General features: G+C 52.4%; 1 protein-coding gene across 10 annotated transcripts in view; it reads right to left on the reverse strand.

The window, feature by feature from the left end:
• The window catches only part of PCBP3 (poly(rC) binding protein 3), a 56723-nt gene continuing 40416 nt past the window's right edge, over positions 1-16307 (reverse strand). For 3 of the 10 annotated variants that reach the window (XM_068196745.1, XM_068196748.1, XM_068196753.1), the window contains 5 exons: positions 15744-15819; positions 15010-15069; positions 11798-11850; positions 8950-9119; positions 6111-7249 (listed from right to left, as the gene is read on the reverse strand). In XM_068196745.1, the coding sequence (XP_068052846.1) occupies positions 7213-7249; positions 8950-9119; positions 11798-11850; positions 15010-15069; positions 15744-15819 (396 nt within the window). In that variant the 3' untranslated portion in view covers positions 6111-7212. Of the gene's footprint in view, positions 386-6110; positions 7250-8949; positions 9120-11797; positions 11851-15009; positions 15070-15743; positions 15823-16307 lie in introns of those variants that run through there. The other 7 variants (XM_068196744.1, XM_068196747.1, XM_068196746.1 and 4 more) reach the window with 5 other exon arrangements.

The raw sequence follows: 16307 nt of genomic DNA on the forward strand, positions 1-16307 counted from the left end.
TTATTGCAATGACAGGGATAAGCCACAAAATACATCGCAAAGCGGCAGGGGCGTGAGGGGCGATGAGGAAGCGCAGATAAGGGTGGTGGGAAGTGCTGGCTCGCAGTGGGTACCGCTGCACACTGGCTGCAAGCTGCAGCCAGGTCCTTCTGAGACCTGCTGCCCCAGCCCCCCGAGCCCGCTGCTGCCCCGTGCCCCAGCTGAGGGAGCAGGGTCTGGGCAGCCCTGGGTGGGGGGTTCAGGCAGTTGCCCCAAGGGTGCCACGAAGGAGCGGGAGAAGCTCGCAGAAAGCCGGCAGCATCTTCGGAGGGGGCTCAAGCATCAGCCACTGGCACCAGGTCAGGCGGTGAAGGTGTTCCTCCCGTGGGGGTCAGGATCTGCAGAGCTAGAGGGCAAGCAAGGGAGATGGTCAGGGCTCAGCCAAGGCTCCGGTACCGGTGCCTCCTGGCCTCTCAGGCTACATGAACGTGAGGCTGCTTCAACACCCTGAGCAACTCTCCAGTGTGATGCTGAAATCACCCACACCACAAAAAGCCAAGCTGGAGGAGCCATGCTCACACAGAGCTCTGCTACACCACAACAAATCTCCCTTTTTTTCCATGGGAGCTCACACCAAACACATCCAGCATGAGCTGGGCTGCCAGGTAAGCCCAGGTGGTTGCCTGGTGTGCTGCATTTGCCTCATGCGCTCTCACTAAGGGCTGAGAGCAGCCTTTTGGGAGCTTCAGAGAAGTCATCTGAGCACACTGAGGCTGTTGCTGGGCTGAGGATCTGCCCTTTCTCTGCCCTACAAACCCATGGCTGCAGGGATGGTGACTGTGGAGAGCTGGTTCTGCTGGACCCATCAGTAAGATTTGGGGGTGATGAGCAAGGCCACAGCTGTGCTGGGGGTGATGGGCAGCTGAGAGAGGAGCACTGGGGAAGGGCACTCATTCCCTACAACCTCTGGCACTGCAGCCTGGCACTGTACTGCACCGCCCTGCCTCTGGAAATCACATTTCAGCCCAAAATAAGTCGAGGGGAGGTCTACTTGCGACAAGAATAAATTTTAGTTTGCAACTGAAAATTTGTTTTAAGCATAGAGATGGCAGTTTCTCTGGGTTTGCATTTTTAACTGGCTTTTTACTGACAGTTCTTCTGCAGTTCTCCTGTAAGTGATTCGAGAGCATGCTTCCTGCTGGGAAGCATGGATCAGCATCCCTTGGGAAAACCACATCAGCAGCTGCAGCAGCAGTGTCAGGTTACATCACTGCAATGTCCTCCCACCAAAAAACCCTCCACACTGCTAATTGACTGCTTTTGGGTGAGCACATTATGGCCCGCTCCCCTTTGCACTGGGAAATCCTGTTGGATATCTGTTGTGGTTTGATCCCAAGCTGTGCACACAATCCTCAGTTCTGGAGCAATGCTGCCCCATCCCTCGGTGCTCTGTGTGCCTGGCCATGCTGCCTGCTGGCTGCTGGCCCATCACCACCGTGCCCATGCTTGCACAGAGCATCTCACGTGCCCATGCTCCTGTGGGGCATCTTGTGGCACCCAGTTCCACTGGACACAACAAAACCCAGAGAAGCTCCAGAGACAAGCACCATTCATCCCATTTGATCCAGACACAAATTCTCTCAGACACAGGCTTTCTCCAGGGACAAAAAGTGACACTGCCTGCAGGGAACCAGGACACAGTACTCCAAGTATGCTTAAAATATTCCAGTCCTCATGCACATCCCAGCCTGTCTTTTCGGGATCAAAGCAGTTCCTTCTGGAAACAGCACATGTGCTCTAAATCAGCCACAGTTCTGCAGTTCAGGATGAGGCTCACACCCAAAGCCTCCTCCTGCTGCTCCATCCTCATCCCCATCTCCTGGCTGGTTTTCTTCCCCTTGTGCAGAGTGGACTTGATCATCATTTCTGGGAAGAGACATCGCTGTGGTTAAACTGCCTAAACACAAGTGTGGGAATCCAAAGCCAGTCTGCCTTTGAACTTGGCTATATTTGGTCTCTGGGATGCTTTTGGAGCGATCTGGAGTGTCATCTTCCTCTTTGCAGGACAAGGGTGCTGAGCCAGAGTGGGAGGAGGGCTGCACATCTGGGTGGAGGGAGTTGCACATCTGATATATTCAGTACTTCCTAAAAGTCACTGCCACGTTACCCCTTGGACGGGGGCCTGGGGCTTGCTGCATAGCACACAGATCAGGATCTGCAGCTGCATTCCTTTTGAAGGGAGAGCAAAAATATCCTCTCAGCAGAGTCCCAGCTCCCTGTAACATCCAGTGTGGGAGCAGGGGGACAGCACGGAGACCATGACCTTTCTGTAAGTCATTCCGGCAGCTGCAGAGGCTCCTGTTGCCAGCCAAGGCACAGAGCAGCCAGCTTGGGAATGCCTCCCTGGGGACCACAGGCATGGAGACCCGTTGGACCTCCCCAGAAAAACCTCGTCCTTCTGCCAGCCAGAGTGGGCTCGGGCCAGCATAAGGAGGTGGCTTGTGCCACCCATGGCCAAGGAGATGCTCGACACATATCCTTGCCCATGTGGGCTGGCTCCATGAAGGTCCCAGCACTGACGGGACCATTCCTGCAGAGGGGCATGGTGCCAGTCACCCGCTCGAGGAATGTCACTGCCCGTCACCAGTGTCACGGACACACACACAAAAGCCCGTTCCTTTCCAGCAGCGCGGGATGTCCTCTGCACGCATCGGAGCAGCGGCTGGAAGCATCGGACATCCCAGTGCCGCCCACATCCCGGCGTGGCTGTGCATGCATCCATGAAAAGCTGGGCAATGAGGACATCTAGTGACCAGTCGGAGGCGCCCAGGGCCGGGGATCGGCAACCCCCCCGGGGCTGGGGGCTGCAGCCAGGCAGGGCTAGGGGAGATGCCTTCCATCCCTGTGGCCAAGGAGAAAATGGGATTAAGCATTCATCCCTGCCACACCACGCAGAGATTCCCCAGAAACTCTACCTCTGCCCGTACAGGAGGCAGGAGATTACCCGTGCTAATGGAGCATAAACTGGGAATTAATATAATTAAAAGTGACTAGCATGGATACAACAACAAATGCTGGAATAACAGCTCAAAGAGAGTATGAAATTTAAAGTGTCTCCCTGGTGAAAGTTACTTTCCCTTAGGGGAAATGGTTTATTTTTTTCAGCCTTATTCTGTACTAGATTTCCAAATACAGTCTAGGGGTAAAAAATGCACAAAACAATACTCCAAACAATTTGGGAGCACGACAAAGATATGCAGGGGGAGTGGGGACCTTCACCTGGGGCCAAAGGGCTGAGCACAGACCTCAACTGGCCCCTCTCTGATGGAGACCCCCACAGTCCAGGGGCAGGAGGAGGCATTGGACCAATACTTTCCAGTCAAAGTCAAAATATCCCCCTAAATAACTCATTCCTAAAGAGTTTGACTGAGTTGGTTGCTTCCAGAAATGTTAAATCATTCTGGCTGGGTAACATTGCATTGTTCTGGGAGAGAAAAGCAATGTACTAAAGCTTATTCTGTTGATTAACTGGGACATTCACCTTCTACTGAATATTCACTGTAATATTAGAGATTTTCCCCAGTGGCATGGCTGTGGACGCATCATCACAGTATTTTAAGTTCATCTAAAATGGAAATCCAAGACCTATCAAAAATCAAAGCAAAACACTGAGGCTCCTTCCAAAGAAAAGAGCAAATCTCCTTTTGAGTCATCCCAAGGAAATCAAAGCTGAGCATAATACATTCCTTGTGATTTTGTTGTTATCCTTGTTCATATCAACATGCTCCCAGATGCTGCAATGGTTTCAACACCTCTTTCTCCAAACCTTGCTCAAGCCCATATGATGATAGATAAGCTGATTACCACATAACACTGCAGTTTCTTTTTTTTTTTTTTTTCCTTTTTAAATTTGCAAAATAAGCTTGGCAATGTGACCCCCAAAGAAAAGTTGTGAAGTCAAAGGGAATGCCAGGAGGAGGGATGCTTCAGGTTCTTCTGTGCAGTATCAGGAGCTGGACTCAATGATCCATGTGGATCCCTTCTAGCTGAAGATATTATAGGATTCTATGACTGTGCAGTGCTCCTGTGAGGTGACCCAGGTGACTGCTACTGCTTGGACTGTCCCTTGTTCCCCTGTGGCCGCATCCAGCATTCTCTGGAGCACTCCCATGAGCAGAGATCCTTGTGGCAGCACAAGCCTTGACACAATGTCTTGGACACCTGCCTGACACCCGAGCAACACTCATATCCAGCCTCTTCTGCCTCACCACTGATTCCTGGGGTGACTTTCCTGCAGCCTGGCTGGGTGATGGATGCCTGGCAGTGGGCTGGGATGGGGATGGTACCCAGAAGGGCTCTTATCCGTGGGTTCGCTGGCGTGGGGATGGGTACAGAGGTATTGCTGCAGTCTGCTCCCCCTCTCCAGCAGCCTCTGAGCTCAGTTGCATCTGGCAGACCCAACCTGGCATTTACTATTTTCAGCAGCACTCTCTCAGTGGAGGTGGGAATGGCACAGGGAGCATACACACAGAGCAGAGGAATTCAGGGCAGCCGTGATCTGCAGGCTCTGTGCAAAGCCATTTCCGTGTCCAGGATGCTGTCACACTCCCCGGCCTTCCCCAGGTGTCCGAATGACACAACCTTGTTGGCCTGGGATGGATTTCTCAGTCTTGGTCAACGTGATTCTGCTGCTGCTGTGCCTCCATCTTCTCCTCGTGAAGAAGCTCTCCTCATGCTCCAGTTTGTCCTACAGCCCCACAGAGGAGCTAAGAACAGCAGGATGGACTGGCTTCCTCCATACACCATTCCTCTCCGAGGGGCAGCACTCCAGGCTGCCATGGCGGGTGGTGACAGTGAGATGTGAAGCTTTTGCCGTGGCTCACCCCCCAGGCCACTGGGGTTGTTATTTTCACTGGGTCTCAAACACAGATATTTCATTCTTCCAACAGATAAAACACTTGTTCTAAAGCAGAATGATGAACAGGAGAAGATGAGGAGTGCCCCTTGCCAACAGCCCAAGGTGGTTCTGTGGTTGCTGGCCAGCTGGCGACTTGGAGTAGGCCCTGTTTGGTGCCTGCCTCCCTCCATCCTCAGCATCAGCACAAATACATGGGGCAGGTGACAGCAAAGGCTGCTGGCTGCACCTGAGCCCCTCAGCACTCCACACAGTACCTGTGCTACTCTGGATGGAGAACCAGGGGATGCTCTTGAGCCTGTGTGGCTGCTGTGCCACCCAAAAGGCAGAGTTGAACCCAAAGTGCCAAGGAGAGCAGGGCAAGGGGTTGGAGACAGGCAGCAGAGCACCTTATGGAGGATCTGGGAGCACCTTTAAACCATAGAAGCTTGGAGTGCTTTGGGGAGCTGAGCATGCACAGGTTTCAGGACACCTGGGCAGAGCAAACCCTGATGCTCAGTGGCACCACCTTCACCTTTCTGGGCTCCTGGGCTGTGCTCTCATCCCCACCAGCTCCCTGCTGGAGCCCACAACCCCCTGCCCATCCTTGGCTCCACTGATGCAGTCGCATTGCCCGGGATCCCTGACACAGCCTGTGTGAGTGCTGAGCAGGCAGTGCTGGAGACAGGAGGAGAAGTGGCCCAACATCCTGGCAGGAGAAGGGTGGGAAACTGCCAGTGGTGCCTGCTGGTACTGAGGGTCGAAGAGAGGGAAAGGCCCAAGAAGTCTTGGGGCTCACCTCAAAAAACAATATATTTCCCACATGGTACAGTGCAAAAATGTACTGTGTGGCTGCCTCAGCTGTCTGGGGACACGATGTGTCATGGTCCCCTCGTTTGCAATCTGGGAAAAGGGACAGTCAGGAATTAACAGATGAAAAACATACGTTTTCCTGTTGGAAAGGCAGGAGAGAGAAGAAAGCCTAGAAGCAGAAGGCAGGGCTGGGCAGAGAGGGTCTTGGGGAAGGGTGTGGGACACACACATGGCAGATCCGTCCAGACAAGGGGGCAGTGAGAGATGATGGTTGTCACACCATAATTTATAAATTAATCTCAGGGAAAACCAAAAGATTATGCAATGCAAATACTCTCTCTTTGGAAAAAAAAAAAAAAAAGAATAAAACAGAAAGCATGGAATCACTCAGGAAGAAGCATTGGAAGTGCATTTCTCTAAAAAATGAAACAAAAAAGATTTATGATGCTGATGATAAATAATAATAGTAATACTAGTAATAATAATGATAATAATAAAAAAATTGAGAACTCTTGCATAAAACCCCCACCTTCCCTCCAAGTAGCTAAAAAAGTGTCGAAGGATGCAGAGGGAAGGGTGGGGCTGGCATTGTTGGGGCGACCCGGGAGAAGAACAGTTGGAGCCCATCAGTACCAGAGCTACAGACATTTATTGAACACAAACAACAACAAACACAGCTGGCTCACAGAGCTTCCTGAGGTTTTGCTTGTGGGGGATTGCCAAAAGAGTGCTTTCAAAGGCCCCTGGGGGTGTGAATCCCATACAGCTGAGTTCTTCCCACTTCCAGGTGCTTGTTAGTTAAAAAAAAAAAAAAGAGCATTTGTGTGCATCTGTGTGTATGTGATTCCCTTAGTTTAGTAGGAAAATGGGCTTGTCTGGACCATGCCGTGTTCCAAGAGAGAAGCCTGCGGGTTGAACCCATACTTGGCTTCTGCTTCCCAAATAACAAGGGGTGAAAAGTATGCCCTTACCCTAAGGGCAGGGGCGTGAGGTGGCGAAGGTGAGCCAGGACAAGCAAGGGGGAGCACCAAAGGAAGGAGGGTGAGAAAAATTAAGTCGTCTGAAACACGCACAGCTCTGGGTGGCATCATTATATCCATACACTACAGAAAGTACCGCCAATGTCACCTCAAATGTACAGGTAGCTATGCTAGACTGACAGTAGAGACCCTGCCAGCTCCTGAAGTCTTGCCAGTGAGAGAAAAAAAACAACGCCCCCCTCCCCCCTCCCTTGTCCCCAAAAAGCAGATGAAGAATTAACATCCTAATGCTGAAAACAAGGACCATAACCAAAGAGTTTGGGAGCAGATTCGGGAGCACAGAGTAAAGAGCTTGTAAAGAAACGTTCCAGTGTGCATATGCGCCTGTGTGTTTATATATATATATATATATATATTTGTTAGTAAAGAAAAGAGTATCTGTGGAGGCAAAGGGAAGACGGTAAATGTACAGGCAGTACAGGCTGGGTAGAGTGCCGGTGGCTGGAGAGGGTCGGGTGGTGCGGAGTGGAGGATGGTGGGTGGAAATTAGAGTGCGCCCATTCCAGTGACCTCAGACGTCAGCCTAGAATAGACAGGAGCAGAGAGAGGGGTGGGGGGGAGACAAAAAACAAGAGCTTAATCACTGGAGCAGAAAAGAAAATGAAGACCTGTGGGGCAGTGCTCCTCCTCTTGCCCAGATCCTGCGTAGACTGAGTGGGCAGAGCATCACTGGGTGGCCTGGCGGTCCCCCGAGGAGGGCATGGGGAGCTGGAGCACAGAGTCAGCACAATGGCTGGCTGCCTTCCCCTCTCCTCACTGCAGCCAGGTTGTGGCAGGGGTGTCACCCACCAGAGGTGCTTGCAGGAGTCATCCCAGAGTGCTTTTTCGGCAGCTGCTTTTTCGGCAGCATCCGTCCCACGGGTGACAGGCAGCTGTGCTAAGTCCCCTGGCTGCTTTGTTTTGCTCTGGTTTGGAAACTATGGGAGAGGCAGAGCCCCGTCCTGCCACCCCACCAGGTTACCTCTGTACAGGGGCAGCTCAGCCAGCCCTTTCCAGCAACTGAGCCACTTCTTTTTCTTTTCTTTCTCTCTCCTGTCTCAAGGAGTGGGGGAGGATTGACAAGAATCTGCAGGGAAGCCACTCAGCCATGCCCGCAGGTGGGGGGCTGGCCTCATCCCTCACCCGAGCACGGGGAGAGATGCCACGGGCATGGGCAGCAGGGTAGCGAGGCAGGATGGGATGGCGGGGGTCTACTGCGGGTCGAGGCTCGGGTGGGTTGGGTGCAAGGAGGAGAAAGCACATACAGACCTCATTGGTGCTTCCAGCCCACACCCCAACAAGTGTAAGTCACCGCCAGCAGCCTCCCTCCTGCGCGCATCCAGGGCTGGCGGCGGGTTGGCATGGCATCAATCCTGCCCAGGCGGATGGGCCCATTTGAGTGGCTCTGCCAGGTGGGTGCAAAGCTACCAGAAAGGTCCTGTATCCCCTTAAACTCACTCCCCATGAGTCCACAGACACAGGCAAACAGGTCTGAGTGAACACCCTGGACACAGCTCACTGCCTGCATGGAGCAGGTCCCCAGCTCACCTCTGCAGCTATGCCTCCCCTGCACACTCCCCTTGCAGGCCCTTGCCAGCCCTCAGCCCCCATGGCATGGGCTACATCTCTCCCCAGGCAGCAGCAGTGCTGGGAACCCTTGGCCCCTGTGAAGTCCTGCTGTGCCACGCTTTTCATGATGAAAAGGAAGCAGTCAGGCTGTTCCCATGTCTTGCATTTATTGGACTGATTGTTTTCACTGAATGGAGGAAAGCCTTTTGGAGGCCTGGAAGCATGTGGAAGAGGCAGTAAGTGATGCTGAGATCCCAGCAAGCAGGTCCCAAGTGACGCCTCCCTGCCAGTGGCTCAGATCCGTTCCTGTCCCCGTCCCCTGCCTCATCCACAGGAAAGACGGTGGCAACTGCCCACCTGCGAGCAAAATCCTTGAGCGAGGGTGGAGGGAAGGCAGGCGCCCAGCGTGACCTGTGGCCACTCCGCCAGCAGCGTGGTGGCTCCCGGTCCCCAGCCAAAGTGCCAGCTGAGGCCAGATGTCCTGCTGGTGATGTCTGGTCCCTGCTCAGAGGTCTCAGCAAGACACCGTCCATCCCAGCCAGCCTCGGGGAGCCCCTGCTGGCCCATGGCACTGGGAGAGCGGGTTGCTCCCAGCATGCCGGCGGGACGAGATCGGCTGTGGTGGGACAGGATCAGCTGTGGTGGGAGGTGGTGGAGGTCAGCAGGGGGTCTCACCTGGCGTTGATGAGGTACTGCGCAAGGCTGATGTTTGCAGGGGTTCCTGTGATGGTAATTTGGCGCTCCGATGACCCTTCCGTGGCGTTCGCGATTTTGATCTGCGCTCCTGACATCTGCCGAATTTCATTGATTTTGGTCCCTTGGCGTCCAATTATGCAGCCTATTAGCTAGGAAAGAAAGCACGGAGGGAATGTCTGAGAAGCAGCAGCTCTGGCAGTCACCAGCAGGACGTGGGCACACCTGGAACAAGTGTGACCTTAATGCTCATGAAAACAGGAGAGGGACAGCCCAGGGTGACTCCTACCAGCGCGTGAGCATGGTCCTCCAAGGACACATCCAGACCCCTGCTCTGCTCCTTGTGGGGAAGAATCTCCATTATCTGCACGTGGTGCCCAGCACCTCAGAGGGCTTCAAGGAGGGCTCATTTCAGTAATAATAATTTTCATGGTTTAATGAATGGCCAGTGTTTTGCACATACTTATCCCCTTGCCAGTCAGAGCAAACCCAAAGGTGGTTTGGACACATTACTAGAAGGAAACAAGCCTGCTGCCGTCCCTGGGGAAAGGCCAACCCCAGGAGCCCCCTCATCAGCTGGTGCAGTGACCCCATCCCACATTTCTTTTATGCCACTGGGACATCCTCAGTGCCTCTGCTACCCCCTCTAGCTCTTTCAGTGCAATCCAGTGGCTTGCCAGCAGGCACAAGAGAGCACCACATGGCTGTGACACCCACAGAAAAGGTGGACTCTATGTAAAAACACATCTTTCAAACTCTTGAAAAAATTGGAGCCAGATGGAGACTTGAATTTCCTCAACTGTTCATCCCTTGAATTTCCTCAATGATCCTCAGTGGCTTGAATTTTTTCAATGGTCTTTGCTCACTTGTGCATCTCCCTCAAAGCATCTCCCTCGCTTGGTAACACATTCAGGGATATCCAGCTTGACCAACACAGGCATAAAGTGCTCTGCATGCCCTTTTTGGCCATTTAAGCTCTTTACCAAGGGCATTTTATACATGGAATGTTCATCTTGGCAGCTGCTGGATTTCTGCACAGTATAAGTAAAGATGATTACTCCTCCAAATACTCCCTGATCCTTTGATCAGACCATGGGGCTGCCATGGTGGTTTATCCCATATGGACCTGAATATACACCGGAAGGGTATCCACTGTCCCAGGGTCTGTGGGGGGATGTTCAGCCCATCCTGGTCTTCACAGCACAGAAATAACTGCAAGATGCTTCAGCAAATGAAAATCTACGGGAGAGACCTGAGGAGCCAAACTATTTAGGCAGATGCTCAGCTACACTCAAGTTGAACAGCGTTCAAGTTTCTGACAGTAAGAGGAGCAGCAAGATGGGTATCATCCAATTTCGTTCCACTCTAGCACAACTCCAAGCTACATCACTAAAACATACCAGATGACTCTTAAAGGAACCCAAACCTGTCCTCTGCTTCCTGAGAGGGTAGCAGTGGGTGTTTAAAAGCCTTTGAAACAACAATGGGGAGAGGTAAGAAGGAGTTTTTCAAGATGCAGGTGATAACATCTAATATTTCCCAGGTCTGGTGAGAGCTGGGTCTCTGGTGAGTGAATGGTCCGAGTGCTTCTGAGTTCTCAGAGGTCTCCTTGCATCCTTTCCTCCCATGTGAGTTCTTTTGCAAGGGGTATCTTTCTGTTTCTGAAGATGCCTTCATTGCTACAGTCCTTGATGCTCAGTAGATGTGGCTGCTGGAACTTCAGGAGTGCTTGCTGAGCTCCCTGCAGCCTCCTTGAGAGGTGTCCTTGCTGGGTGGAGCAGATCTGGGATCAGCCCCCACTGTCTCCTCAGCAGATCCCTCCCATGGTGATTTGGCCCAGGGCGAAGCATCTCCAAGTGTTTCGGTCAGCAGGTGCTCACAGGCTCTTGCACTGCCATGTCTCTTGGGCAGACAGAAGTCTTGGCAGAGGTGCACGGCAGCTGCAGCCACGATTGCTGCCTTTCCAGGGCACTGCTGGCTGCTGGTTAACAGCAGGAAGAAGGAGCAACAGCTGCCAGGCCCCATCCAGAGACTCCTGATGAGGATGAGCTGAAGGTGCTTGTCAGTGATGGAGATGGGAACAGAGACTGGATGTCATCCCTCCAATTGCCCTCGTCCTGATTTGAGCACAGACTGGGTCTTAATCCATAGAAAGCAGTCCAGGAGCATGTGAGGCTCATGGATCCAGGTGCTGGCTGTGTCATGCTCTCCATCCCACCTTCTCCTTGCCCAGCATGGCTCCAGCCTCATCCCAGCAAATACCCCAGTCCAGCACCCATGTTACCACAAAGCTTCCACCTATCAGACCCCACAGCTGCCTGCCAGCAGTACTAAGATGAGACGTGCTGTCCTTCAGACACTCATGTGGCACTTTGTGGCATCAGAAATGTCACTTTCTTACCTCCTCTTCCCAACCCTCTACCCTGTCACTACCCTTGAGCTGGAACATCATCTCAGACCTGCCACAGCCTGATTAAGCAATTAAGAGTTTAATCAGGGGTGGCATGGGAGCTCTCTCCCTTTCCCAGTGCTGTCAACTGGGCATATTTCATGAGCACTGAGTTCACTTGGAAAAGAAAATGGAGTATTAAGGACTGTACCTAGGCAAGCTACCAATGGACTAAAGTCCAACGGGCACTTTGTGCTGCAGGTTGATCCCCAGTGGACTGCACATGGATGAGGGAACATGGAGAAGGGGCATCTCTAAATATATTTAACAAAGTGACATGGCTGCACATTATACATAGAAATATGCATGTATATATAAACATATATGTGTATATACACACGCACACACGGACATGCCAAGGAAGCACTTGGATTTACTTACATCATTGGGAATGGTGAGTTCATGAGTACTGGCCGGGGGACTGGCATCCAAACCTGGGCAGATGCAAGGGAACATGGTTAGAGCTGGCAGAGGGAATGCGATGGAGCTCCGCTGCTTTCCTGCAACACTGCCAAGGCTGCGTCCTGCTCCGGGCTGGGAGGGGAAGGGGATCACACATTCTGGGACAAGGAGGAGGAAGACGGTTGCTACCTGACTCTGCTGGAGCTGGGTGTCACCTTCCCTGCATCCCATGAGTGCCTTGCTTCCCACCCTTCATCCCTTCCATTAGGAATGGCTTCAGAGGAGGGTGCAAGGTTCCAGCATCAGCAAAGAGAGGTGGGTGAAACACCTTCCCACACAGCAGCAGAGAGCATGCCGGCCGGGACACCCACCACCCCCACAGGAACGCTGTCCATGCACCCTCCAGCCCTCTCTGGATGCAGCAGCATTGAGCTGCTGGCGTGTGACAGCAGCTTCGGTGCCCCAGAACAAGTGTCCCCGCGGGATCTGGCGGTACAAGTCCTCTGCAAGCCCCACAGACTCTCAAGCTGAATTTGAGCCAGACTGCTAAGACATGCAACCTAGCTGGACTCAGGACCAGCTGTCCCTCTTATTCCCAAGGGAAAGCAAGATGAACAGTATGGAGATTTAGATCCTGCTTCCCTCTAAAATTACACAGTGAGGAGTGAAGGCAGCGATGTGCTTTGTCCCACCCTCCCCTGAGGCAGGGAGAGCTCTCTCCCTCATGGTGGGAATGGCTTGAGCCAGGAGGATACCCTGTGAGTGCAGCTCCAGAAGTAAGAGGACAACATGCCATAGTGCTCCTAGGACAAAGCCTGCCTATTCCATGGTTTCCCATATTAAATCACCTCAGTGCCGAAGCAGGGATGTCCTATGTAAAATCTGCAAGAAAGAACCCGTCTGGTGCCTGACAGGAATTTGCAGTAACTGGGAAAAAAAACCCTAATCCTTATGATATAAACCACTGATGAAAGCTTGTAAGAGCAGAAACGACTGCCAGATCTGTATCTATGGAAAGAGGGTTGGTTAAGGAGGTGCAGAATGAAGAAGCGCAAAGAGACTGGAACTGCAGGGCTCCTGCAAAACAAGACAGCAGCAGCACCCAATTCCTCATATATTTCTATGGAGGGCCTCAGCACAGAGGAAGAGGAGCTCTGGTTATCTCTGTTGTGCTCACGCATGATCTTAGGATGTTAGGAAGTGAGGGGGAGGAGGCCCTGGCACCAGCTGTCCAGAGAAGCTGTGGCTGTCCCATCCCTGGAAGTGTTCACAGCCAGGGTAGATGTGATTTAGAACAACCTGGTCTAGTGGAAGGTGTCCCTGCCCTGGCAGGGGGGTAGAACAAGATGGGCTGTAAGGGCCCTTCCAACCTAAACCATTCCATGATTATGTGACAATGTACTTCCTGTGCTTTCCTGAATGCATCTTCCCAGACACACATTGCTGACATTTGCCTGCAGGAGGCTTTCTCACCAGATTTTTCACTTAGGAGCACAGAGAGGAAAGGAATTGCAGGGAATGAGGATGCAGATCCTCCAGCTGTCTGCCCTCTGCTGCCATTCACCCCTGCCAGGGGTACTAATGCCAAAACCTGCACAAAACACCTCCTGCCCAGGTATCACACCACAGTCAATGCTCAATGCTGGCTTTACAGCACACACTACACCTGGACTGGCTGGTACACTGAGCCTCCTCACAGTTTGGGGGATGGTGGACTGCACCTATCACAGACACATCCCTCTGGTGAGGGTGTCCCTCTCCCTTGGCCATGTGATACAAGGCTCAGCTCAGCCGCAGCCTGGGTGTGGCAGAAAATGTCTTCTGAAGGGAGCAGAGCATCAGTGAGGGCTCTGAGCAGCACTGAGGCATCCAGGGATCTTAGGGAATATAAACTAAGCTGCTCAGACTCCTAGGCAGCATCCTCCATCCAACACTCAGATGACATGGATGATGGTGGAAGCCCTTGGGACACCTGGTGCCATGGTACTGCACCATCCCTGCATCACATAGCCTTTGAGGAATGGCCACATTCTTCTCCATAACCTGGAGACTGTTTATTTCATCACTCCAGATCCTCCTTCTCTGATATGTACAAGCAGTCCTTGAGGCTGTAACAAGAGTGTCAGGGCAGGATTAATGCCTTGGGTGACTGCAAAGGGCAGAGGGGGCACGCAGAAAACATGTCTGCACAGGTCAGTGTCATGAAATCTGTATTTCTGCAGTTTTGTGGGGTCTATTTGCTTGGGCTATGCTTGCTTTCATAATTGGGTGCTGTCACCAAACCTTTGAGGCATGCATAGGATGGCTGTGTGCCCCAGGTCTGGTTCATCCTGCCTGTGAGCCTCCAGGTCTCAGGATAGCTCCTCTATGCAATGGTAGGAAAAAAAAGACAAATCTCTTCCTCACATACGGATGAATGTGGGACATCTGACGGCAAAATTTCTCCAAGGCTGCAGCCACACTTCGGCTCCTCAGGGTCCTGTCCCACTAAAATTGCAACTCACCCTGAGTGGCTCAGAGCTGCATGTCATGGCTGTTCCCACTGGCACTGTTCTGTGGTTTCTGAGTAAAGTTTATGCATAATTAAATGCAGGAATAAGGGTGATGACTCTGGTATCTTCCTGGTACAGACAGCATTGACTGAGACCTCACTGCACCTGAGGGGCAGCACAGATCTCTGCTCTCTGTGGCCAGGGACAGAACCTGAGGGAACAGCATGAAGCTGTGCCAGGGGAGGGTCAGGCTGGAGATCAGGAAAAGGTTCTTCCCCTAGAGGTTGCTGGGGCACTGACCAGGCTCCTCAGGGAATGGGCACAGCACCAAGGCTGCCAGAGCCCAAGGAGCATTTGAACAATGCTCTCGGGCATATGGTGGGATTGTTGGGGTGTCTGTGCAAGGCCAGGGGTTGGACTCCATGATCCTTGTGGGTCTCTTCCAACTCAGGATATTCTGCAGTTCTATGGCAGTTACACACATGTCACAGAGCCAGGTAATAAAGCCCAGGCACTTTTCCTTTGACATGCTGCACCAAGGAGAAGGGTGCTGCCCGATCTCTTCCTGCCCACCAAGACAATCTGCTGTCTTCACCATGAATACCATGATTCCTCTTGGAGCACAACAATGGCACAGTCCTATTTACGGAATACATTTCAGTCAAAGCCTGCTTACTTCCCTCTAGCTTTGTGTTTTACCTGATGACTGGCCCATCAGATTTTGAGCTTCTTCGGAGGAATGTAAGGGCAGCTTTTCTCCTGAAGAGCAAAGAAGAAACAGGTTTAATGCTTTTCCCTTCGAGGAGATAAGCAATGTCACTTCATCTAGGAAGCTCAAAATATGATGAACATACTGTCAGAAAAGTAATTTCCAAGCGGTACTTTAAGTATCTCCATCCCCTGTGCTCTATCTGCTTTCCAGGTCACTGGGAACATGCTGGCCTTGAGCACAAGGCTAGGGCCGAGGCTGGCTGTCCTCCCATCAGTGCAGCCCCCTCCGGCCACGACCCCTTCCCACTGCGGGAGTGCCGTCCTGCCTGGCTCAGCACCACTCCCTGAGGCAGCACCCCCGGCCGGCCCCAAGCCGCTCCCGCCAGGAAGGCGCGGGTGTCCCGCTGGGAGAGCTCGGATGTCCTGCTGGGAAAGCACGGATGTCCTGCCAGAATCTGGAGCAGTGCGGGGCAGAGGATGCTGCCTCCTCTGTGGAGGGAGGGATGGTGCTCACGGCTTCTGCTGGGAAAGCCCAGACTGAGAGCTTGCCTTGAGCACCATAACGCCCACAACATCCATCAAGCCTCTCCTGAACCTCTCCCCATGGATATTGCCACTTTTTACTCGCCCTGCTCATTTCCATTAAACAACAAGAGTTTAGAAAGAGAGAGAAACTCGACAGGTAAGAGAAGGATATCTTGAAAGGGCGTGTGGGTACGTACCAGGGAAAGCGGGGGTGGTCTGTCCAAGGGGAGTAAAGGGGGTTTGCTGCATAGCCAACTGGTGGAGCTTGGTCAACTGCTGAGGGGTAGGAGGGACATTAGAGCTAAGAAGGTTATTGTCATAGAGTACAACAAGTCATAGCGAAAAGCAAGAACAAAATTATAACGGGTGGGGGGGGCAGGGGGAAGGAAAACAAACTGAAAAATAGAAAAAAAAATAAAAAAAAACAACCAAACAAACAAACAAAAAAAAAAACAAACCAGGAAGCCATGGTGAAACATGGCAAAAACATTAGCAGAAAGGACTTGGCCTGGGTATAGTGCAACAAAGCCCAAATCTTTGGCAGAAGTGCTTGGTCAGGGTCTGAAGTACAACACCAGCGAGAAGCCCATTCTTAGTGTCAGTTCAACTCCTCCGCCTCAGTGCAGGGCCAGCTGGTGGGCGTCACAGCCAGCACCCAGGAACCCTCTTTGTGCCACCAGAGCCACACTGTCACCGCTTGTCCCCACAGCACACATTCTTGTACTGTGCTTCCAATGGGAAGTGCCTCTGTGAGATGGATA

Source organism: Anomalospiza imberbis, chromosome 7, assembly GCF_031753505.1.
Source record: "Anomalospiza imberbis isolate Cuckoo-Finch-1a 21T00152 chromosome 7, ASM3175350v1, whole genome shotgun sequence".
Lineage (NCBI taxonomy): Eukaryota > Metazoa > Chordata > Aves > Passeriformes > Viduidae > Anomalospiza > Anomalospiza imberbis.